Source organism: Crocodylus siamensis, chromosome 1 (genome assembly GCF_052110815.1).
Source record: "Crocodylus siamensis isolate JL-2025a chromosome 1, ASM5211081v1, whole genome shotgun sequence".
NCBI classification, from domain to species: domain Eukaryota; kingdom Metazoa; phylum Chordata; order Crocodylia; family Crocodylidae; genus Crocodylus; species Crocodylus siamensis.
Genome location: NC_143395.1, coordinates 77,073,787 through 77,100,174, shown reverse-complemented (window position 1 = coordinate 77,100,174; position 26,388 = coordinate 77,073,787). Strand labels below are relative to the sequence as shown.

Below are 26,388 nucleotides of genomic sequence, written 5' to 3'. Positions count from 1 at the left end.
CCCATGTGTTTTTCTCAGATGGACTTGGTGCACAGATAGATGGTAATTGCAGGGTTGCTCTTGGTTTACTTTAAGGAATAGCACGTAAGGGAGGAGGTGGTGCCTCAGGTATATAGGGCCTGGGCTTGTTAGTGCCTTACAGGTCAAAATCAGCAACTTCAATTGCTCCTGGAAAGCTAGTGAAAGCCAGTATATCCTCCAGAGTGCTGGAGTTGTGGTCTCAGCCACCTGCCAGTTGCAGCTTCCAGGCAGTCATCAAGAGCAGCCCCTCATACAGCACACTCTTTCTATGGGAAAGCTATTCCTGAACTTTATGGGTTGGATGTTTATCTGATTTTTCTAACCAGTTTGTACTTATTTGTTCATGTGTCAGAACTGTCCTTTAAATAGCTTTTCTGCTTATGATTCTTACTGGGTGCCTCTGCATATGCATATTAATATGAATATCGTACATGAGTTTATTGCTCCCTTTAATACGTGCACCTGGGATTGCAGCACACTGAGCTGGGTTGGAGTTGGGTTTGCAACGTGCTGCGGAGAAACTGGCGGGGGCATGAGGGTGGATCAGCACAGGGCTAGCTGGCAGGCAGCCCCTCCACTGAAGCAACCTCATGCCCTAGCCAGCTGGGGCAGTGTCTACACATGTGCTGCAAGTACAAATACTGTCCTGCTGTGGAATAAATTACTTTACTCCAACCTAATAGGGGTGCACATATAGACATGTGACATTTACTGTACAGTTAATTAGTCTACTATGCACTAAACATCTCATGTAGACACGCCCACATTGTGTAACAACCATGCCCCATCTCTAATGTGATTTTGCTAGACTAAACAAGTCAAGTTCTTCTGTTTTAGTTGCCTCTCATAAGATAGGTTCTTCATTCCCTTGAGCTTCCTGTTAGTTTTTCTCTGTGCCTGTTCCATTTGACACATCATTTTTAAGGCTTACAGATAACCAAAATTCTACCAAATATTCCTCTACAAATAATATAAATTGGACTAGTTGGTGGAGACCAAAAATCCCAATTTGATGGAAAAAGCAACTTATTTACTGGAATTTAATTTGACTCTTAGGGCTTTCACACGTGATGTGGAAATATTTAGACTTTCAGACCTAATGGCAAAACTGAACTAAAATGTAGCTTGTATTTCTAAAAATATAATTTCTGGATGAAACCAACACTATTGTTTTGCAGCTCTTTAGGCCAGAGGGATGGATCTGTATATCTCATACCTAAGAGTATTACCTTTTAATTCTTACTTCAGTTTGTGGTTTAGCTAGAGCATTGTTTGTAGAGGACTAAATGGAAGGGCCGAAACCACATTCTTAATTCTTTTCCAAAGTTAATTCAATTAACAAGATTAAGGGCAGATTCCAGATCCAGTGACAATAAACCCTTCAGGCTACTTAGGATTTTTTATTTTTAAGAATCTGTGCTTCATTGACATTTACCCTTGGGCTAATTCAAATAAATCACTGCACACTTGTTAAAAGGACTGTATAGATGCTGCATAGATGGGGATTGCTACATTCTTTTTTTTAAGGGTATACAACCTAGTACTATTTATGGTAACCTGAATCTTGTCAAGAACCTGTAACTGCCATCTGATAGATGAGAAAAGAAAAGGCAGCAGCTTGAATAAAATAAAAAGCCATAAGCATATCAGAAAATAAACTCTGCTAAAAGTGCTCTCAGTAAAAGAGACGAAAAAGAAAAACCAACACGACATAGAACAAAAGATCAATATTTTATTGACTAGAAAACAAAATGCTGTATGCCTGTAGTTAGTCATAATCTATATGGATTTTATGCCATTACAGTTCAGCACTGGGCAAATTATGCTCACATAGTGTGCTTTTCTTTACTTTTGCACTCAATGTAATGACCATTTTCAGTAAAATTAGAGTATATATCTAATCCCAAACCTGGGATTGACTTCAACAGGCTGTATTTTAGGTTCTAAAAGGGAACTTGTGTACTTAAATTAATGAGTAAGATATTCATTAAACTATATGAAGAGTGTGGTTAATGTCAGACTCTGCCAAATAGTACTTACTTGCACAACTCATCACACTAAGGCTAGGGATAGAAGTTACACACAAACCAGTTCAAGTGATCAGAAACTGGTTTACACCTGTAACAGAACAGAAGCTCAGTGCACATAAACTAGTTGAAAAATAGCTGAAACTGGTTTAAGATAAACCTGGTTGAATGCAGCATCAGACGTAACTGATTTGGGTAAAACCAGTTTATGAAACTTCTGTCTCAGACTGTCCAATAGTGGGCTTTAACCTCAAAAGTCCCACCCCTATCTGTGGTAGAGGCTTGTCTCTATCGATCTAGGTGTTGCCAATCTCTGGCGCTCATCACTTGTCTAAGTGGCTTCTTTTCCGTTTTCCCCCCTTTTTTTACTTTATCTTCTATACCAAGACAACTTTAGCACCTCGGCTAACAAGCCAAAATCCACCGGGATGTCTTACTGGCCTCTCCCACACGTCTGTGATCTCACCTGCCACAATTTATTGTTATGGGAGAAAACAGAATGCTGGGGCATGTGGGTCTTGACGCTTTGGCTCTTGCAATTTGTCTTAGTGCAGTGAGAGCTCCACCAACCCCTACACCCTCTCCCGTTCCACCGGGTGGTAATTCAGTTGTCTCTGCAGTCTGACTTTGAGCAGTACAAAAAAATGCTCCTTGGGTCTCTAGGTCTGGCCAATCAATATTCCTGATGGGTCCAGTTGTACCTCGCCTGGCTGGCACCTAGCACAGACCTGCCATTAATCCTAGCCAGTCTTTTTCCTGGTTTATTGTCCTGATAGTTGTAAACACACTAGCTGGGGTGACTTTCCTCTCACCCTAACAAAAAGGAGAACAAAAAAACCAAACTGGCACTTCTGCCCTTATAGTCCCAACTTTGCGGTACCCTTTTTCTTCAGCCCTGCTATTAGGGTTATTACGGTACCTTCTAACTGCCTCCAGCAGTTTCTGTTTCTCTCTGGGGTTTCCTTCAGGGCTCTTCTCCCTGGCAGCTCCCTCCACAGAGTTGCTTCCCTTAAGCCGGGTCTCCCTTGCTTCCTCAGTGCCTCTGGCTCTCCCTGCCGTCTCACTGCCTGACTCAGTCTCTTCTGGTTTCCTGTTTCCCTCTTTTGCCTGCCCCGCATCTCCTTTTATCTTGGAGTTCTGGCTGACTCTCCCTTCCTGAAACACTGGGTGAAGAAGGAGCCCTGCGGAGTTCTTTGCAATACAGGTGGGGCCATTTTACTTCTCTGGGGCTCTTCTTTCTCCTCACACAGACCCTGTCCTGCGTCAAGTTAAATCACAGTCCCCCAGTATCCCAACATGCTTTGAAGCCCAGTTGGAGCAGGAAGGGCTGGCTGACAAGGGAGTTGTGGGGAGGAGTGTGGGAGCTGCAAGCCTATCTGGGGATGCAGCTGAGTTTGGGAGGGGGAGAGGGCTGGAGTCAAGGAGGGGGTTAAACACCCCTTCCCATGCTCAAAATTTCTGCTAGCAGCAACTATGGACTACAAATCCCGAGGCACATGGAAGCGGGAAGAGGATGTGATGAGTAACCCTGCAGTGTCCTGCTGCTGTGATACTGGACTGCAAATCCCAGAGACCTCAGGGGCAGCATGAAGAGGAAGTGAACACACAGCTTGGGCTGGCTATGTGTCAGACAGCCATGCGCTGGCATCCCCTGGCTTCTGGCATGTGGGTGCGTTTCCTGAATCAAAGGTAAATGTCTGTTCACTTCTGTTTCAATGTAATCTCTGCATCTTGGACTAACCTGCAAAGACTGAATCAATTCAGCCTTGGGCTTTTTGACTATCTGTACTTAGCCTAATAGTTTAATGACAGAACAGTATGGAACACTGAAGGGAAGAAACAGTTTCAACATCAATCTAGATGGCCTCAAACTCAGACCCTACTAGTACAGAAGCTCAGAAAGCTGGTGAAAACCTCTCTAAACATGCTGAGGAACAAAGCTGCATCACACTGTTGATATAAGAGAGGGCTGCACGATTGTATTGTATGTATTAGAAGTGATATACCGGTAGATGGATGTAGCATTTTTAGAGGGTGTGAGGCATGTTCTTTGTCCTAAAGAATTTTGGCCTAGATCCTAATTAACCTGCAAGGCTCCTCCAGTGCTTGAAACTGAGGTGTCTTGCTTCAGGGTGTTGATCCTAGTCACCATGTTAGGGGCCAGGCTGCCTGTATAATGAATGAAATACATGGTACCACTCAAGTGTTGCCTAGTCCCTCAACAGGGAAATGTTTACAGTGAATAGGAAATGTTCCTGCTCTTCCTTTGAGCTTTAGTTAGTCACTGCTGATTGCTAAGGGCTATGTTGCCTGAGGGAAGAGCAGGGTCTCCATATGAACTAATGTATCTAACTTATAACAGCACTGACACCTGCTTTTCACTGTTGCCACAAGGCTATTCAGCCAAAAGGTAGGCAGTGTTTTGTACTGATTCTGAAAGCAAGCATACAGTTGTTTGGCATGGTTTGCCTCCACTTAAGCAATCTGACTTGGATGGACCTTAGTTGCTCCCAACCAAGAACTTTCCAAGTTGACTGGAATGCAACAGAGCTTGCAGGAGTGAGTTGCCCAGATGATCTGGCTCTGAGCAGGCACAGAAGTCTAGGAAACTTGTTAAGTCAAAATAGAAGTGCCTTGTGCACTTAAGTGGTTTTGTGACTCTTAAATGGTGTTGAGTAGGATCATGCTTTATAGCTAAAACACCTAATTTCTGCCTAAGATCAGTTTTCTGCAAGGTTTATGAGAATCAGGTTCTTACAGTGTAATACAGACAAGGCAAGCTTATATGAAAAAAGGCACAAGGCCGAAGTTGCAGGAAGTGAAATTGCTGCTAATGAGAACAGATGGATTCTTGGAGAATGAGTTTTTGAGTGCAAGGAATAGGTAGCTGGACCAACAGGAAGCAGAGCACTCTTAAGCCATACCTTTGTTTAAGAATTGGACCAACAGGAAGCAGAGCTCTCTTAAGCCATACCTTTGCTTAAGAATTGATTTTTATTGTGTGATCTAAATACTAGGGAAAGCCAGGCTGTTCTAGTTTTAAGGCATAGATGGGCTGGTTGAGGTACTTTTGCACTCTAAATGATCTGTGATGATCAGCCTCATGCTAGACTAAAGCATACTTTTATGTATTTATATTCAATGGAAAACTTATACAGAAAAGTAATAAATGAAACTAGCTCACTTTGGGTTAGGTCAGGTTGTTATCCAGCTCTTTCCATGACTAAAATCTTAAAAGTGTGTGTGTGTGTGTGTGTGTGTGTGTGCGTGTGTGTGTGTGTGTGTGTATGTGTATGGCAGTGGGGGGTTAGGGCATGTATGATTTCAGAGCATAAATTAGCTACTAAGCCTAGGGACAGACATTCAAAAAGGCTGAGCCTGAATTGATTCAATCTTTGCAGGTTAGTCTAACCTGGCTAGGCTGAACCAGTCTGTAACTGTACAGACATCCCCTCTGGACTGAAAAAATGCAGGCATGTGCCTGCAGTGTCTCAGGCTAGAAGCTGGGGTGTGCTAGAGCAGCCCTCCCTTCCCTTCCACAATGATGAGCTGAGGGAGCCATTGCCAGGCCCTGGCAGGATGCTTTGATCACGGAGGGGTCCCCCCCACCCTGCCCAAGCAGCTCAGCAGGGAATTGATAACACAGTCCTTATCACCACTAACTCGGTGTTTATCACCCCATTAAGAAAACAACAGAGGGACATTACCAGCTACCTGTTGATTCTGTGTTTGTCCAGAAGGTGGTCTGCTGTGTGCCTGTATAAGACAGAGGGAATGGAGGAATCTCTGCTTGGCAGGGAGTGGGGAGGCAGGAAGACACCTGTAGTCTCTGTTGAGCTCCAGCCAGGGAGCAGAGGGGAGGGGCCAGCCCTGCTGTGGAACAAAGAGCCCTGCCCAGCCTAGAGAACACGCTGAGTTGCTGCGGGAGTCTGATTTAACTGCAACCAGCAAGGGGTCTGGGACAGACATTGCATAAACCGGTTTGAGCCAAATCAGTCAAGCCTGATACGACATTCAATCAAGTTTATCTCAAACTGGTTTCAGCCACTTTCAAACTGGTTTATATACATGGAACATCTGCTCTGTTACAGGTTTAAACCAGTTTCTGATCACGTAAACTGGCTTATGTGTAATGTTTGTCACTAGCCTAAGTGCTGTAGTTCAGTCCATCCCTTGCCTCAAATCAGAATCAACTATACTTAAACCAGTTTTTGCAGGCTTTTGCTGAACTGTTATATTGTGTTCTAGGAGATGAACAGAAACTATTTATCAACAAATAGGAAATGGCAGTCGTAAAAATGTCTTTTACCTCTGGAATCTCTAAATATGCACCTGGAACTTTTGACAAACACCCATGGCATGCCAGAGCTTCACATTTTTTACAAGCTGCTTATTTAACATACAGTATATTGACATTCAAAAATCTGGAAAAGCAAGTGGTTCATTGCCCAAGAATACAGCTGTGTAAAGGAATTCTGGTTTATCTTAAAATGAGTGTAAACATTATATATCTCTTTAGCAGCTCTGTAATATATTGATTAATGAAGGCTGTGGAAGAAATGTAAGCTGTCCCTTTTCTTGATCCTCTTCGCCTTGGACTGGCTAGCTGCTCGCTTTGAAGAAGTAATGCAGCTTTTCTCTTCTTTCTTGTACCGCAGGCATTTCTCCTTCTAGCTGCTGCACAAGGCAAGGTTTGCCAGTTGTTGCCTTTGTCTGCATGGCAGTGTTGTGGCATAGGAGGGAGGTGGGACATTATTCTGATTAAATATTGTGGCTTAGTGAGGAACAGCTGTCCCTACTTTTCTACACTAGAGTCTGAATTAGTAGTGTACTGGTATCACCTCACTAATGTCACAGATCATCCCTCCAATATAGACTTTCATGTTCATTTTTGGTTTAAATAAGATAAAATGTAAATTTTTAAGCTCTCAACAGCAGAGTGCACTGTGTTATAAGAAGAAATGGACTGTATTTAGGTTAAAAGTATATACAAATCCCTTTTGAATAGCTTGCTTAGCCAGTACTGTTTGGCTTAAAAACTTTTTACATGATATAAAGCATGCATAGAGCGGTTGAGCCTTGTGACAGAATTAAACTGTTAATAGTGACTTGAATGACTAAAGAACTACTGTATCATTTACAAGAATTTCTCACTACAGGGTAATGAAGTACATGGCTAGAATGTGTGAGAATAATGCATCTCTTTCTCTAACTACATAGCTGAGCCACATTCACGACAAAGGATATCATCCTGCTGGGAAAGGAATCCTTGACCCACCAGTGAGACGGAGCATTTAACACAGTTAAAGCATTCACTGTGCCACTGGCGGTCTTCAAATGAGATAAATTTGGCATCTCCAAGAGCTGAAAAAGAAATTTGAAAAACAGAGAATGCAATGTGTCTAAAAATAGTCTTTTCCTACTGTTGTCTTTCACACAGAAATAGATGTGTGCATGTGTACGTGTGTGCACACACACTGGTAGCTAAAAGTCTACTGTGGATGATACGTTTGTCCAACATCTCATTGCAGGAACAAAGAGTTGTAGATGTGAGAAATATTTGCAATAAAATCCCAAACTGTGAAGTGATTGCCTGTTTTAACATCCTTTTATTTCCAAACACAGACTAGGCTTATCAAAATGCCCCCTAAAATGCTGAGTGCACTTTTCCAGTTGCACTCAGCCTGTCTGATAATGAACTGCAATAGAAATCCTGCAGCACATGTGGTTTCAGCAAAGCAAATTGAAACTCCATGACTTGTGTTTTTTTTCCTTGCCCAATATTCAAACTGAAACTCAATAGATTTGTGCCTTGTGAAAAGCCAACTTCTGGGATGGCAGTGACTCAAAAGTTTAATGATTAACATAGAATCATAGAAAATTAGGGTTGGAAGAGACCTCATGTGGTCCAACTCCCTGCTTAAAGCAGGACAATCCTCAACTAGATCATCCCAGCCTAGTGAGTCTTAAAAACTTCAAAGGATGGAGATTCCTCAACCCTTCTGGGTAGCCTTTCCAGTATTTTACTACACTCCTAGTGAGTTTTTTCTTCATATCTAACCTCAATTTCCCTTGCTTCAATTTGAGACCATTGCTCTTTGTTCTGTTGTCTTCCCCCACTAAGAACAGTCTAGCTCCATCCCCTTTGTAACCACCTTTCAGGTAGTTGAAGTCTATTATTAAATCCCTCCCTCAGTCTTCTCTCCTTCAGGCTAAGCATCTGAATTAAGAATACAGAAACAAGGAGGCTCAGGAATATATGAGGGGAGCCAAATCCTATCATATTTGATTGAATAGCTACCATTTTCTTTTGCTTGCTTATATTTGTAACAAGCACCTATAATTAACTTCAGCATTGGACTACAGGGGTAGCAGACTAACTCAAATGTATGGCCTCAGAACACTTTAATAATTATGGAGTGTTGAGGTAACATTTAATTTAGCTCTGTGGGCTTAAAATGTTTTATAATCATAAAAGAGCTTTGCATGATTGGCAAGATCTCTATTTTTATAAATGTGCTGTACCTGTTCAGAATATTAAATCTAATTAACCTACAATTGTAGCAGTTTTATATCAAATAAAACCTAATTATAGAAGCAATGTGTGTACATCTACAGTAGAGCGTGAGAGTTCTACAATATCTCTCTCCTGTAGTGATCCTGAATCACTCATTTGCACCTTTTCCACTTCACATATGTACAAGAACATATATAATTCCTGAGATGGCCTTTTCAGCACGTAAAATAACTTTTAGTCCCATGACAGATGTGTTCTGCATATTCTTACACGCCATGTTACATAAAATAACAGTGAAGCCAGAATCTGTCTTTTTAAACTAATAATTAAAACTTCCAAAAACTTTAATTGCAAATAGAAGATTTTACTTGTTTGGATTAATTAAAAGACATCTGACCTGAGAGAGCACTGATACTATGGCAGTCTCAACTTACCAGTAATAGCGTTGTTGCAGGCTGAACATTTCTTTGCATAAAGATTGCTGAAGCAGTCCAAGCAATATGGATATTCGCCTTTGGAAATAAAGCGTTGTCCAGACAACTGCTGCTTACAGCCAGCACACAGAAAGCATTCTTTATGCCATGGTTGGTTATTAAAGGTCACGCCGCCAGTAGTTATTACCTGTTATGTTAACAAAAAGCAAACAAACAAAAGAATAAAAGCATGACTCACAAGCTGCAGTGATCAGATATTTAACCACAAAACTTCATTACTGCAAGAATTCAGAGCAATTTTAAGCTTTAAGGATTTCTAAGTCTCTCATTTCTTTTCTCTCTCATATACTGAGAAAGGGGAAAAAATCTGTTTGTATTTTGATCTAAATATATATTTTGGGGGGCTATTCATGTTGGTTTGATAGCCAGCCAACCTTATACAAAGGGCAGATTGGCTCTCCATGAAATTCCCTGGTTGACCATGGAGATACACATTTTGGAACACACAAGCTCTTGGAAAAGGATTCCCCAAAGATGGTGGTAAACTTATCTATGGGACTGTAAAGGTTACATTTCTACCTGGAAAAAAAAGATTGTTCTAACAACCAAGGCAAATTTTGAAGAAAGGAAAGCCATTTTTAAAGGGAAGATGGAGAAGGGAAAGTACTTTCAATGTCAAGGAATGTGTTTAATTCACGTGTCTCCAAACTTCAGATTTCCTATGGCCTCACTTTCTATTGCTCAAGGCTGGTTACTACCACAAAGGAGGGCCTTTAATACCTCTACTGCATTCTTAGGTGAGGTGGCATACAGAATTAATAGCGCTTAAGATATTGCATAAAAGAATACTGTATTTAAAAATAAGGATGAAAAGAACTATAACGTAAGTCTTAGTTGTCAGTTGTGTGTTTGCCATAGAATGCGTGTCAGCTGGCTCAGGAGATAGGACAAATACGAGAAAAATTTTTTTATGCTTAAATAAAAATGGAGGCATCCTCATGTTTCCCAAAATGCATTATTCAGTAAAACTGCATTATTCCACTAAATTATTTAACAACATAACCTTCAAATATGTTACCTGGAAAAATTAAGAGCTAGTAAAATTGGTTGGTGTCTCATGAAAGACAGGCAGGTGGTAAGAAATTTTCTTCATGCCAGCAATGTAATTGAACAGGAGAGGAGTGGGAGGCAACCAGGGCACCAGCCCCGGGTGCTAACTATAAGGGGGACTATGAGCTGGGCAGTGATGCCCCACACCTAGCAGTGCATCTTGGGGGTGGGAGGGATGAGTAGAGTGAGTAGATTGGTGCTCCCCCACCACTAGGGAGTTTTTGTTATGGCAGGTGCAGCCCTGTACCCAACAGCATATTGGGGGGAGTGGGGGGGGGGAAGAGTGAATGGAGTGCCAGGGGCAGCTCCCAGGTTGCCGCTGCCACAGCCACCTACAGGTAGTCCCTGCTTGGCTTCCCCTTACTGCTAATATCACTGTGGCTGCCTGCAGGTGGTCCTCACTCCCCACTGACACTGCTGCTGCCCACGGGTGGTCACTGTGCCCCACCCCCCACCCCAGGGGACACACACCATTCATGCTTGGGCTACATTTAACTGTATCATGTCTTTTTATATTATAATTTACTTGTTTTTCACTACTGCTAAGTTCTAGATTCCAATTTATATATGTGGCCCTTTGGGAACAATTCTGTAGCCACTGCCAGTGCTGTAGCAAGGAAGTTTGGCACCCAGGGCAAAGGCCGCCCTCGCCCAGCACACAGATGTGGGGGGGCACATAGATTTCATAGACATTAGGGCTGGAAGGGACCTCAGAAGATCATTCAGTCCAGCCCCCTGCCCCAGGAGCAGGAAGTCAGCTAGCATCAAAGGATCACAGCAAGCTAAACATCCAAACATTTCTTAAAAGAGTCCAGAATAGGTGCTTCCACCACCTCTGGAGGGAGTGTATTCCAGGCCTTGGGGGCACAGACAGTAAAGAAGTTTTTCCTTATATCCAGCCTAAAATGGTCTTGTAGGAGTTTGTGCCCATTGGACCTTGTCATCCCTTGCAACGCTTCAGTGAACAGGCGTTCCCCCAGATCCTGATGCACACCCCTTTTGTACTTATAGGCTGCCACCAGGTCACCCCTGAGCCTGTGATTTTCCAGGCTGAAGAGTCCCATGGCCTTGCCTGGAAGTGCATGCAGTGGCGGGAGCTGCCCTTCCTGCATCCCCACACCTCCTTCCCCCTTCAAACGAGCTGCTTGTGGCTCTGACCTGCACCCTGGCCCAGCTGAGCAGTGCTTGTTGGCACCCCTTCACTTCAGCACCTGGGGTGGTTGCCCCACTTATCCCCTGCTTGCTATAGCACTGGCTACTGAATTTGTGAGACTTCCATCTTTGAAGTAGGGTGGATCTCTTTTATGAAGTAAAATTGTTCTGTTAATCCTGTGTGTGCAGGTTTCTTTTTCTATCACCAGAACCTTACTTTCAAAGGCAAATCCTGCTTGTTCGCACAGGTTGTGGTTTGGCTGAGGTAAGATAAAGTGCTAGGGGCTTTATTTTTGTGATAGTGTATGCAAATTAATCATGATTGACTGTATCAATGCCAAATATATTTAGAGGAACATTCCAAAGATTAATTATTGACTTTATTGCTTAAATTACAGGGACTCAGTAAGGGCACAAACATACTGCTGACGATTAAGTATGTTTAAAAGTTAACTGATGCAGTGCAAGGCTCTTCTAGGCAAAATGTACTTCAAGAACTGCCGACTAATACTTAAAGAACTGCTGAGAAGCAGAAGCGTTTTAAGGAACCAATAAAAAACCCCAGCTGTCCCTATTGTGGAATATTGCGAAGGTTTGTGGACAGATCATGTTTCATCATCACTCACAGATTGTTTTTGTCCTGAGAAATTGTTGGAAGGCCAAGAAATTAATTTTTTTGTATAAGAGAAAGGGAAAATAGTTTTCAAATGGCGCTTTCTGGTAAAGAGAAAGAGGCGTATATGTTAAAGAGGTGAATTATTCAGAATTTTCTTTACCTTTTAAATAGTGCTGTTTAATCCAGTTGCTACCTGGCATTAGGTTAAGAGAGAATTTCCAGTAAGATCCTAAATACTTTCCTCATTGTCAATGTTTTGACTGTGCTTATATAAATGAATGACAATTGTAGAAAGAAGAAGAATTTTATGGGAACAATGAATTGTGCTCAGTATCTTCTCAGTCCATTTCTACACTATGAGTATGGACAGATGAGTATGGACAGTTGCCCCGGTGTAATTTAAATTGGTTTTGCATACCAGTATAAATTACACTGGGATCAGCAACTGATAAACTATCCTGAGAGTTGAACACACAAGATGGCTATTAGGGCTGTGTGATGGCTATTAGGGCTGTGTGAAATTTTGGCAGCCATTTCATTTTGGAGGTGTTCTGGCCCATTTCAGTACCTGAATCCGAAATGAAATGGAGGGCTCTGAAACATCTCAGAAACTAAATGAAACCACCTGAAACATTTTGGATGTTTCAGAATGTTTTGGAGGCAGGCTTGCGGGAAAACAGAAACTCAGAAGAGGGAGAGGGAAGAAAGGAGGGGAAGGACTGCTCTGATATTGACCCCTGTAGCTGGCCAGTGTCTGTGATCTGTCCCTGATGTCCCTTCCAAACCCAGTGCTCTGGAGGAGGGACGGAGAAACAGCATATAAGGCTCTGTTTGAAGCCTTTCTCTCTGCCTTTTGTGAGCTGTCTGTCTGGAAGCAACAGCGTGTGAAAGGTACTGGCTGGCTGCAGTGACTGGCTTCCTAGTCAGTCTCTTGCTAGTCTCTCTTTTTGGAAAAGATTGGATACACCTTTCCAATATATTACAGATAGAAGATATAGTAAGCAGATAGAAGAAGATACATTGTACAGAGAAGATAAATTACACACACACACACACACACACATATTAAATGCACACAAGATATATTACACACACATTTTCCAGCACAGCAAGCATTATGAATCATGTTGGAAAGGCAGGTGCCAGATCTTCTGGCAGGGGAGCAAGCTTGGCACCAGTGGGAGCATGCCCAAAGGGAAGTCCCCCTTTCATTCCAAAGCCCCCATCCCCCAGAAGCAGAGGCAGGCCACCCTGGACCAGTGGGAGAAAGGTGGAGGGAAAGGGGGGCACATTCCCAAGGTAAGCGAGGTCACCCAGAGCACTGGGGAGATGCTCGCTCTGGATAGCCAGCCCTTCTCCTTAGTTGAGCAACTAGGGTTCAGGTGGCTTATGGAGCTTGTAGTCCAATCATACCGTGTGCCCCTATACACCACCTTCAGCAGGATGGTGGTGCCCTCCCTGTATGAGGCATGCAGGGAGTACTTGAAGGAGGAGCTGCACAAGGCAGGTCCACAGGTGGCCTTACACTTCACCTTGGATATCTGGAGCAGCTGGGGTGAAGATCATGCCTACCTCTCCCTCACAGGGCACTGGTGTGATCAGTCAGGCCATCAGTGGGCTCTCCTTCAAGCTGAGGTGATGGATGAGTGAGTCTCACATGGCAAGGGACATCATAGGGACCATAAACCTCATGGTGCAGGGGTGGCTCAGTAGGCAGGGTGAGCTCACCTGTGGGTTCCTGGTCACCAGCAACGGGGCCAGTATGGTCAAAGTGGTCCATAATTCCAGCTTTGTTGGCATCCTCTGTGTGGTACATAAGTTCCACCTTATAGTCAGGGACACCTTAGAGGGGGACAGGGCTGCCGGTAAGGATGCTATCACAACCAGCCAGCTCATTTCAAAATGCAGGAAGGTGTCAGGCTACTTCCATCAGAGCATCAAGGGGGACAAGATGTTGTGGGACAAACAGGCAGAGCTGAGCATCCTGCAGCACAAAATCATGCATGATGTGGAGACTCATTGGAACTCCACATACCTGATGCTTGAAAGGCTGGTTGAGCAACAGAAGGCCATCAATGAGATGATTTCAGTCGGGGAGATTGGGATCAGCAGCCCCCTTAACAAAACAGCATGGGATACCATCTCCCAGATCGTGGTGGTCCTCAAGCTGTTCCTTGAGGCCACAGAGAGCCTCAGCGCTGGTGATGCCCTCCTTAGCCAGGTGTTCCCCATAGTGAGGAAGCTTCAGAACCAAATGGAGAAGTTCCAGGGGATCAATGTTCTTGTGGGGCAAGCCACTGTCACCAGAGGTGCAGGCACTGGTGAAGTGACTAAAGGAAGATATCAAGAAATAGCTAGATCTGTTGTGATCCAGTACGGTCCATGTGCTGGTGGCCATGTGCGACCTGAGGGTGAAGGGGAATGTGTGCACCTGCAAAACCCTGTATCACTGGATGAAGGTGCTGATGAACAGAGTCAGGGAGGCAGAAAGGCAGAGGTGGGGGGACATGGAAAAAGGAGAACCACTGTCCTATGCCAGCACTCCATCCACCAGCCAGTCTCTTCCACAACAGGTGCTGCCAGTGTGGGCCAAGGGCATGGCTTCCATATTGGGGTCCAGAGGCACCAGAGCCCAGGATTGGGCAGGTAGGACCGAGGTCGTGGAGCCACTACCCTGCAACCCCTTGGCCTACTGGGCAAGCCACAGCCAGATGAGGCAGGATCTGGCAACAGTTGCCCAGGAACACCTGTCCTGTCCACCGACCAGTGTTCCAAGCGAGAGGGTATTCAGCATTGCTGGGGTTGTTGATTCGCCACCGCACTTCCTTGGATCATGGTTTGGTGGAGCAGCTGGTATTCCTCAAGGTGAATCTCCTGCTGCTGGGGTTCTCCAAGCTCCATGTGCACACTGAGTGCCACCCCCCTCATTCCATCCACATCTATTTCCTTTTTAAATTTTTTTCTAAACCATTTAATGCCCTGCTCTGGAGCTGGAGGTGGCACTCACTATATCACCAGCTAGCAGGCAAAGAACATCTTCCTGCTGAGCTCCTGTGCCAGGATGAACTTTGAGGTATAAGCTGGGGCTATGGGGAAGGAAGAGGCCGCAGGTCCTGGGCATGACCTAAAACTGCATTCTGCCAGGGTCGGGAGGCCCAGTGGGACTGCCGGTGGTGTGGCAGCCCCTCAAAAATGCCAGGACTGCAAACCTCCCTGTTGAAAGGTAGGTAGAAGGCACCTTATAACCTCCAGCCACCACACACATGCAGAGTCCTGGTTAGGGAAAGCTCAGACCTGTAAGATCTTTGAGAGGCCTGAGGCTTGCTGGTCGCAGTGGAGCCGTGAGGCTCCAGGTAAGCTTAGCTGCCTGGGATATCATCTGTGAGGCATGGGCTGCAATCTTAGGGGAGGTACAGAACTGCGGAATGGATATCACCGCTACACATCAGGGGCCTAATGGGCAGCCTCCTACCTGGGTAACATTTGAATCAGTTGATGAAGTGAAGTTCATAGGCTCATCTGTGAAAAGTGGTTTGTAAATTGCCTTTGAGGATCAGGCCTGAGAGATTAGAGAGTGTGGCTTTCTTGTGAGAAATGTGCCCCCACAGGTAGTTGGGTATTCTTGTCTGTAATAGATTTCCAATGTGCACTCATTCTGCTGCACAGTTGTTGCTTGGTATCTCCTACGTATTTCCATCAAGGTATTTGGTGCACTGGATGAGATATGTAACATTTCTGGAGGTGCAGCTGTAAGATCCAGAAATGGTGATAGTTCTGTTGTGAGGTGTAGTAATTGTGGGGGGGGTGGAGATATGTTGGCAGGTTTTGTATTTCTTGTCATGGCATGGTCTGGATCCATTCAGTGTGTTTTGGGCTGTAGGAAGTTTGCTTCTGGTGATGAGGTTAGTGAGATTTGGTGCTTGTTTGAATTTACAAATGACTTTTCATAGATAAGCCTATGAACTTTACTTCATCAACCTCCTGGATACAAAAAATCATGGGCTCAATATAGACACAGGATTTATGACACCCTATAACCTGCCTGACATCTGGTTCCCCAGGTACTTCTCCACTTTTATCTGCTACATCCCCCTCCCACTCCAGCCTGTCCCTCACTTCCTGACACCTCATTTTACATTTTCACTGACAGGCTTTCTTGCCTGCATTGCATACCAGCCTCTGGCTTCTTCACTATTCATTTAATCCAGGAAGAGCACACACCCCAACTGCAGATGCTTTCTCAGCCTGATGAAGGGTTTTTGAATCGGAAAGCTTGTTAAGATACATTTCTCCAACTATTCAGCTGGCCTTATAAAAGATACCAGAGGTACCCTCAACTGGTCCATGCTGGGGCCAGGATCCAACGGGGGCTCAAAGGGCCAGGGGCCTGCCATGAGGAATGCCCAGAGCAAGAGGCTCAGGATTCTGACTGGCCTGAAGAGAGGGCCTGGGCCTAAGGGGGAGCCAAAGGTCCCAGAGAGGGGACCCACAGCTGGAGGGTGTGAAGGATGCAATGTGCGAAGCATGGGCTGCAGCGTAGGGAGGTACAGAGATGCAGAATGGATGTCACCCCAAAATGCCTAAATGGGCAGCCTGGGAAACATCTGATTCAGTTTGCCATCCAGGTGTGGCAGGAAAAAGAGGGGCAGGTGGACGGCCGGAGAGCTGACTGGCATTGGGAAGGCCCCCTATTACAGGCTACTATACCTGCTGTTTTCATCCTGCTGCGCCTTAACACACACACAAAGTCACACATCACACGTTTTGCTTTTCAACAGCTTCAGGTGCAGTTTCACAGAAACCCTTGCTACCTATCTCTTTGAAACCTGGCAGGCTTCATGACCTCAGAAGGGGCTACTATCCCTGCTGTTTTCATCCTGCTTTTTTGTAACGCACACACACGTGACACAAGTTTTGCTTTGAAGAGTTTGAGGTTCAGTTTCACAAAAACCCTGCACCTATCTCCTTGAAATGTGGTGCAGGCTTCATACCCTCAGAAGGGGCTACCACTCCTGGAATTTTCATGCAAATAAGGCAAGAAATGATGAAGTGATAGGCATTTTAGTGATTTCCCTTTATAGCCTATGGCCAAATCAAAACTCAGAAACAGATTTGGCCAAATTGAAATGGAACAGTGATATGAAACATCGAAACAAATCATTGTCCTCCAAAACAGCCAAATCCATAACCGAAACAAAACATAGCCATTTTGCACAGTCCTGAATATTATTATATCTTTCTAATAGATGGTGAAAGAGCAGGTAATGGAACCCTTTTTGTTTTTATCAAATGGCTACCTTGGGATGAATGTGAGCAGTCAAACCTATTCTAGAATAATTTATGCCTTTGGTGTTTTACCCCCAGTTTTTCAGTCTAAGTAAGATTATCCTGGTTTAGAGACTGTGTTATGTCTCCTCCTTTCCTGTACTAGCATAAGTGTGTTATCTGTCCAGAGGCTCAGATATATACCTTCTTTTAGTGAAAGAAATCATTCCTTCGCTGAACAGTTATTTGATCAGTAAGCATATTTAAAACAGAGCTAAGTTTAGATTCACATTAAAAAACATTTCACATAACATACTGTATTGATAAGTCTAACAGGTTAGTTTGATTTTCCTATACACCTAGAAAAGCAGCGACATGAGCTATGAAAGTGAACTTCCTTAAGTTGAAATGAAACATTACATTATAGTTAAATAACTGGACTAGATCTCAGTAAACCTGGGTTTTATTCCCAGCTGCTACAGACTTTCTATATAACCATAGGCAAGTCACTTACAGTCCTCATTTTATTGACAGGGATAAATATCCCTCCCTCTGATAAATCATCCCTTTTCTTTTAACTGTCTCTGATTTTGTGGATATAGTGCTTAATACAAAGATTATCCTATTTCTCTTGGCAGGCCAGGTTCTTTGGTTAGATGTGATATCTTTTATTAGACCAACTGAGTAGCTGGAAAAAAGTTCTTAGCAAGACTTCAGGTGTAGCCACCCTTTGTTAGGCAGAGGGAGTCTGCTGGTCTGAGACTCCAAGGAATGAGAGAAGCTAAGAGTGTGGTAGGAGGTCAGTGAAAATGTAAATAGGTAGAGATAAGCAAGACAAAGTTAAAGCAGGGGAGGGGGAAGAGAGCAGGAGGAAAGAAAAAAAAACAAAGGTCAAAGGGAGACAACAGTGATAAAAACAGTGAAAAATCCTATTCTTCTCATAACCTGTAGGAGCTACTATACTACAGCTAACCAAAACGAACAGTAATTAGATATCATAGGTTTGAGTGATATGAGAATTCTGCTCATCCAAAACTCTTTTCATACTCCTGAGCAGCTCATAGGAATTTTTTGACAGTATTTTAAAAATATTTCTTGTTTGTGACCTAAATAATAAGCAGACAAGGGGTGCATCTACATGTGTATTTTAATGGGCAGCAGCCTATTTTGCTGCACATTAAAGTGTCAAGTAACAAAATGTGCAATTACACTAATGCACAGTGAAATAGGCTACTGCACATTAAACATCACTAAAAACGTGCACTTTTGGTAATACGCATTTGTAGTATCTCACATTGGACATACTAAATTTAATAAGCATTAATGCATGTGTAGATGCACCCAAGCTAGAGCATTTTTACACATGGCCAGGGGATGGGCGTTTTAACTAGAGTAGCTCCAAGAACCGCTCTAATTAAGGCACTGCAGAGCCTTATGTATCAGTGTCCCCACACTTCAAAATGGCGGTGGGGGTGCTTTAACTAAAGCTTGAATGAGCTGATACATGAGGCACTGATGCTGGTTGGGGTATGCTAATTAACACACTCCCGCAACTCAATTAATTGCTGTAATTACAGTGCGTCAGAGCAGCTTCTACAGGCACCCCTCTAGGTGGGAAGGGAAACATTTACAGAGGTTAGTTTAGGCTTGCATTTTCTCTAACCTATGTCTTAAGTTTTTTGTTTTTTTTTTGGTCTAGAACCGCACTAAAAAGTGTGATTGTATCCAATTTCTTCCATTTTATTTTTAGTAATTACCTTCTTGCAGGAGTAGCAATGGTGAGCAAACTGCTTCTCAAAACATGGCACACAATAATTCTCATTGTCCTGTGTAATCAAAGGCTTTGTTCCTAATGGTTGCCGGCAGTATTGACAAACAAAACAGGTTTCATGCCAGGAACTTCCTTTAAATTCCATTTTACGAGAACCTGAAAAGAAAACCAAGCAAGCAAAAAACTCCCCAGAGTGTAGTACATACAAATTAGGAAGTCTTATTTCTTTTCTTACTCATCATTCAGTGTTTGAAACTCCACCAAAAACGTGCTTGGGCCCTGATCGAATACCTAACCCATTATGGGTGACTATACACATGCTTCAGGGTGGAAGCACATTAATTAGAGTGGCTCTAATTAAAGCGCCTGCAGCATCATGTGTATTTAGCATCCCACACTTAAAAATGGTGGTGGGGGCACTTTAACAAGAATCCATTTTCTTACACGTCTTTTACCTTTCCTGAATTGGGTCAAACACATTTGTTAATGAATGTGGGTCCTTACAAAAGTCATTTAATTCATGGCCAATATTTGTTTCTATTAATTTTTCTTTTCTTTATCAGAGTGCAAGACACTGTGTGGTCACTTACTGTAGCTGATCATTTCCAACCCTTTTCAGATAACCACAGTTCTTACTTACGGTGTTTTGATGTATGATAAGTGTAGAGGCAATCCTGAAAGAAAGATGCCTAACTAAATGTTTACCAAAATTTTTGTACTTTATTTGTTGGGACAGACCCCCCCCCCCGCAAGTCCTTGCATTAACTCCAGTAGTTAGTGTTGCATACCCCTATGATTATGACTTTTATAGTTACAAGTCTAGTAGTATTAGCTGCATTAGTCTGAAGTCAAGGAAAAGGCAGGTTAGATTTGCACCTTGTAGACTAACTAATGTAGATAGAGATATATACATAGCACAAAAATTTGTGAGCTGTAGCGTACTTCATTGGATGCTGTGTAAAGACATGCAGAAAGTAGAGTATAAGCAGAAAGAAATGTATAGTCACAAACCACTATAAGGATTCATTCAGTGACTTTACACTAAAGCTTCTTCCTCTTCTGCTTGTATGTTATTGGAGAATGGGGAGGCAGGCAGTTCTAAGTTTTTCTCACAGAACCCTTTGAAGAGGAAGAAGAGGAGGAGAACTCTTAACAGCTGGTAATTCCTCTCCTCCATTCAGGGAGTGCCTACATCCCAGATGGGAGAAAGAAGTTGTAGAGTTGGTTGGAGTTTTCTGCAAGCATTCAGTACTCAGTGGCTCTGCTGCTTCCAGTTCTAGGAAGCTGCAGAACTAGGGCTGGTATCCCTTCATGATACAGCCAATGAAGATACCTTAAGAGAACTAACCTTGCTGCTCTCCTTGCCTGTTGGGGCTTATCAACCTGAAGTTAGTGATTAGAAGCTGCAAGTATGAAGTAGCAATAAACAAGCTTCACTCTGTGGGGCTGCCAATGCATTTTACTAATTTATTTTCTCTGCTATTTCCACACCAAATAGAGAATTCTAGAAATTCTGTCATTTCCTTTTACCAATTTTAAGGCAAATCGTAATGTGTGAATGTGTGGGAACTAAAAAGGAGGCAGTATAATAATGCTAAACCCTGATGTCACCATTTGCACTTATAGTAAGGGATTATCAACATACTACTAATAGTACTTTTCCTATAACAGTATAGTTCAGGGCTCTCCAACTTCCAAGCAGCTGGGGACCACACATCCCAGGAGCCATACCAGTAGGGCCCACACACCCTGTGGGCTATACACCCTATAGATGCCATGCCTATCTGCTACACCAGGTGCCAGCAACATCCTGCACTGCATGCCCATTAGTCCCCCTCACTGCTACACCTGCAACCCTCCCTCCACTGCTGTACTGAGTGGCTGAGATCCTCTCCAATACTGGTGTACTATGTGCCTCTGACCTACCAGTTGGAATACCAGTTGAACACCCTGATGTAGTTAAAATAGTATAACAGGGTGAATACAATTACACTGGTATAAAATGCATTTTGAAATTATATAGATTATCCCTCTGCCTGCAAAGGGAAATAAACTGTATAACCATATAGCCCCATTCACACTAGGCAGTGTGTGTTTAAATAGTCCAACATTAAAATAATACTTCTAACCAAAATAGCTTATATCAGGAAAAAACTCATATGTAGATCAGACCTATGCATTTTGGAATCAATATCTCATTAGCTAGAATGCTAATTAGATTAGATAGCCATTACATTATCTTTGTTATATCTGTTTTAAAACTTCATCTGATGCTTCAAAAGGACATGCAGAGAGTAGGCTATCAAATAGAGTGATCTGAATACAAAAGACAGGGAAGGGAGGGAGGTAGGAAAAATGGGAGCAAACAAGTAATAAATCCATAGGGACATAGGGGTCTAAAAAGCTAATCCAGGTAATGGGATAAGAATCCATAGTCCCTGCTTGACTAGACTTAACATAATCCAGCCTGTGAGTGATTTGTTCTACAGTTTCATGTTCAAGTTGACTTTTAAAATCCTGTTGTTTAAGAACAGCTACTCTGAGGTTAGTGATGGGCTGTCCAGGAAGTGTTACAACATTCTGCCAGAGGCTTCTCTGTGTTTTTGGATTTGATGTCATATCAACATCCCCCTCATTCTTTCAAATAAGGATTGCTCAGTCTGTCCAATGTAGACAGCAGATGGGCACTGGAAGCAGGTGATGGAGTATATGACATTGGTATAGGAGTTGGTGAATGACCTTCAGAAGTTATAATTCATATTGTTTGATGCAGTGATGATGTAGGCTGTACTGATGAGGGGACACAGCTTGTATCAAGGTCCTGTTGCAAGGCCTGGTGCCCTCAGTGAGAATAAGAGTTTGGTAGTCTGTTGCTTGAGAGATGGCATTTGACATTGAGGGGCTGTCTGTAAGCCAGGACAGGTTTAAAGATGATTTGAACATGTTACTGCTCATACTAATGCTTCCACAGGAGCTTGTATAATGGTAGATTTCTTGAGAACTGGCCTTGCTTATGCTAGCAATGCATCTGCATATGTCTGCATTCTGTTTTATTCTTTGTTATAGTCTGTGTGTGTAATGCCATAAAGACACAATGTTAAACAGCAGGTGAGAGAGGATAAGAGGAAGGTGGGTACATTCAGGGGAAGATTATATAGTATACCTGAATGCTGTATTAGAAAGCAAGAAATTATGCTTCATTTGTACTTTGACTACTGAAGTGCTTGCATTTAATTAAAAATGTAATATGACTGTTTCATTTATTTAGTGAAGTGTCTTTGTTATCTTACCAGGCATAATGGTCTTCTTACAGTGGAAACACTTAGATGAATACATATTAGAATAACACTCAGTACACAGCAAGAGCTCGTCCTTGGCAGCGAAAGGCTTTTCCACCAAAGAGTGATTACATTTGGCACACTTGAAACATGCTTCATGCCAGTGGCGGCCTTTATAGGCGAGGTCCTTAAAGAGAGTAAGTGCTTGTTAATGAAATGCATTGTTTAAAACAGCATTTCTCAACCTGGGGGTCATGACCCAAAAGCTGCTCACAAGAATATATGAAAGGGTCGGGAGAAAACTTTAAAAATGGATCAACAAACTTTACAAATGGATTCTCCTTTAAATAAGAAAAACGTGGGGAACCATGGCTTTTCCCTTGCAGGTGGGCAGAGTTCTAGCTTTCAAGGGACTGCTTGGGGGCCCCCTGCCCCACCCACTGGGGGGCTGTGGCCTGGGGGTGGGGGCAGTGAGTCAGGGGTTACAGGCACTGGGTCAGGACTAGCCATTGATGTTTACAAATGGGTCCTGGTACAAAAAAAGGTTGAGAACCACTGGTTTAAAGACTCTTTTTCCATGCTCAAGCCCCTGAAAACCCAGTTGGAAAGTGACTAGAAGGGTTGATTATACAGTTCTCAGGAGAGCAGCTGTCAAAGATGACAGGTGCACTTTACCTATTGAGTTGGGACATATTGCAGTTCTTTTTTAGAGACTGTTCCTCTATTGGCTAGATAGTGCTTTTTTGAGATATACTGTTGTTGCTTTTCCAAGTCTCATGATGCAGATTTATTTTTATTGGGAGGGCTATTTAGTACTATAAAGGTGAGCTTCAAGGGAAATAAATGGATCAATGCTTTTTTTTAATGTGTAAAGACCTCCTGAGACTACTTTTTTTCATCATGGTCTTCACATTGGAAAGTGAGGTCCAGAGAGAGTACGTGTATGTGTTTGAATGCTCTGTATACATCTGAAGAACTTGAAGTGCTATGGCACCAGAAATGGCAAGCAATTGAAACCTGATTCATTGAGAGGGGGAGTCATTTTTAGTCCGACTCGTGTAAAACTTTTGTATTTGTTCACACCTATGTTACCCCCTTTAAAAATCCAGCAACTCAATATTAGTTTAAATTAACAGCATAGCACAGAGCTAAGAGACCTAGCAATGTACATAAAAACGACCAAGATACACTTGACATTTTAGATACTTACAAGGCTAAAATACAAGCAATAATACTTTTAAACCAAATCTTTTTTGGCATTCTTTATAATTAAACAAGCACAAAAGGGCACAAATCAAATCTCTTTTTTTGTGTCCTTTATGTGTCTCTCCCCCCACCCTTAAGTAATACTAGAAGAAATAAAATAGACGAAGAAGTTGAACATGCACATCACTTAGTCACTGCATTTAGAACTGTGGGTACTCAGCACTTTGGACAAACAGACCCATAAAACATAAGCTGTTAAAGAGCAGGCTAAACCAGGAGAACATACAACAGGGAAAAGGAGAAGACAGAGGGCTGGCCCCTTTAATAAAGGGATGAACAACAATGACCTGTAGGTCTGAGTGGGTCATTTTTATAGCTGACTCCTGCCAGTTGCAGCCCCTTTATTTCAGCCCTACTGTGGGGGCAAGGGTGGCACAGGTGCCAAGACACATAGTTGACAGCTCAGAGGTCTCAAGTTTGAGCCTGTAGCAGAAGTGCTCAACACGCAGCCTGTTAGACTCCAATGAATCTGCAAATTCTACTAAATGCCTTGTTACAAGGACATGAGAAAGGCCTGCTATATTTTCCTGACTGGTTTCTGTTAGCTCTCTATCCTGGGAAGCAACAATAGTCGGGTTCTCATCCTGACCCACACTTACTAGGGGAAGCATTAACTAGTAGACAGATACTGCTCATACTTTGTTTAAAAATGTAATAATTTTGAGGTGAGAGGGGCAGGCCTAATGACACAGGCTCTCTGTGTCGATGGTTTGGCTACATATAAAAGTTTGCTTTGAAAATGCTGGCCATACAATTTTGGGACAGTCTGTAATACATATGCACTTCACTCCCCTCTCTCAGTACTATTCATTATCTCCCTGGAGTATGCAGATAGTATCCTCTTTTGCCTACAGGAGGTATGTTAAATGGAGGGAAACACCTGAAGGATTTATGCCTTTTTTTACTTCAGTAGAGCCAGCACAAAGGGACCATAGGAGACTGGTGAAAAAAAAATCACTCACTTCCCAGCAAAGGGGCTATGGTATAGGTAAACCCACACACATTTCTGGCTGTGTGTTAAGAACAAATAAAAGGTAAGCATTTTGAAAGTTCATTTGACTCTAAAACTTGAAATGAAATGTAGGGTTTGAGAGTTGAAACCAAAGTAGAAAAACTGACCAAACCCACTAAGCATCTCCTAACTCTAATGAAATTTCCCAAAGGGGTAGATGGATGGAAGGCAAAGTCCAGAAAGCTGAACTATGCTTGGTTTGGTTGTGCCTGTCACTGAGATTTCATTTATGAAACAAGCCAGGCACTGTGAGATGAGAGTTACGCTTCCATATTTCAAATAAAATATTTTAATCAAAATATGCCCTCTCAAGGCATTTTGTTTACAAAGAAAGACTGTAACAAAAATGATAAATACTGTTTCCTTCCAGCTGAATGCCTGCGTGTTAACTCAGAATTGCAGTTGGAGTGATTTATATATGGTGTGAAGTCATTTTTCACTGGACATCTCTCAGAAGCATTTACTGTAAAGCTTCCTGAGGTCTTGCCAATTAAATTGCTGGTAAGATAGAGTAAAAACAGCATGGAACTACTGAGTGTACTAGATGAAGGGTGAAGTTGAAACAAAGTAAGGTAACTTTCTACAATAGCCAAAGCTTTCTATTACCAGAACCATACATATAACAAACCAAAACATATTCCCACATTAAATACAGCTTTTAATGTCCCTCAAAGGAAAGAATGGTCAATGTGTTTTCTGGGTGGGTGCCCTCCACAAGTTTTTTACAGACTTCTTCACAATCTTTATATAGGAAACTAAATGGTGGCGAGAAATGGAACCCGTTTACCTAGTCGTGGACTACTCCTACTCTACAGTTTCCACACAGTGCTTCTCCCTTACTGATCCACTGAGTGTAAAGCCTCTAAACCCTGAGCACTTTTCTGGATCAACCTATTGCTATTAAGTACAGAACTCTCTCCCATATTCGGGGATACAGATACTCTGTCTCTACTATGCACAGCTTCTCTTGCTGTGATCTCCATACCCATGCAGGGATACAGCATACTTGTGTAATAGGGAGGAATTTGTGTGGACCTCCCCATCTAAGGCAGGCAATTCATTCTGCTACTCAACACTTAAGGCGGATAGGACCAAACAAAATGTTTACCTTGGAATCACATTTAATAGGCATCTTGCATTCTTCACAGGAGTTGGCAAAAAGGCTGTCGTAACATGTAACACAGTAAGCATTCTCTTCTTTCAGCGCAAACTTCCTTCCATGAAGGGATTCCATGCAATATTGACAGCCTGTGTCTTTACTTGTCATTTTTGGCTTCTACTGTTCAGGGAGAATGGAACATTTATTGATTTAATGGGTGAAATGTTATGGCCCATGTAAAGTCATTCAGAGGAGAGTCAGGCATTATTGGTGATAGTTAGATGAGGAATTCTGTTGGTTACTTACAGTAGCCTGGGCTTCCAACTCTGGGATCATTCAGTGACAAAATGGCAGTCTTTGCTGGCTACATAAAACAGAACAAGAATATTGGCTCAGTTTAGTCTGTTTATATATTTGTACCAATACTCCTGACATTTACATTCTTTGCTGTTGATATATAAACATCTTGGATAAGAAGAATAGAAAGAAAATCCATGGGAATGAAATGGGGCTTTGGGGATGTTGAGTAGACCATCATTTGTGCAACCATTTTTCCAGTGATCTAAAAACTGCCCACTCCAGCCCCTTACACCCACCGCAGTAACAAAGCAGGTTATGAAAACAAGCACCCAGATACCCTACAGAGTGCCATGGGGGGGGAAGCAAGGAAGATAAGTCTGCACCCACTAGCTTGCTTCTATAGTGGAAGAGAAGCTATTACATTAATTTGTGCCCTGCATTACAAAAGAGGGTGAAAACCCCTGCAGTCCTTGTTAATTTGACCTGGGGAAAAATTCCTTCCTGACCCCAGATCTGGCTA

The 26,388-nt window shown here is 42.8% G+C and overlaps 1 protein-coding gene across 2 annotated transcripts in view; it reads right to left on the bottom strand.

Moving 5' to 3' along the window:
* Window positions 1-1,735: 1,735 nt before the first annotated feature.
* The window catches only part of FHL5 (four and a half LIM domains 5), a 42,690-nt gene continuing 18,037 nt past the window's right edge, over window positions 1,736-26,388 (bottom strand). For both annotated transcript variants that reach the window (XM_090037067.1, XM_090037074.1), the window contains exons 2-7: window positions 25,875-25,932; window positions 25,578-25,748; window positions 22,204-22,378; window positions 18,900-19,069; window positions 9,000-9,186; window positions 1,736-7,412 (exon numbers count right to left, since the gene is read on the bottom strand). In XM_090037067.1, coding sequence (XP_089893193.1) covers window positions 7,261-7,412; window positions 9,000-9,186; window positions 18,900-19,069; window positions 22,204-22,378; window positions 25,578-25,736 — 843 coding nt within the window. In that variant the 5' untranslated portion in view covers window positions 25,737-25,748; window positions 25,875-25,932 and the 3' untranslated portion in view covers window positions 1,736-7,260. The remainder of the gene's footprint in view (window positions 7,413-8,999; window positions 9,187-18,899; window positions 19,070-22,203; window positions 22,379-25,577; window positions 25,749-25,874; window positions 25,933-26,388) is intronic.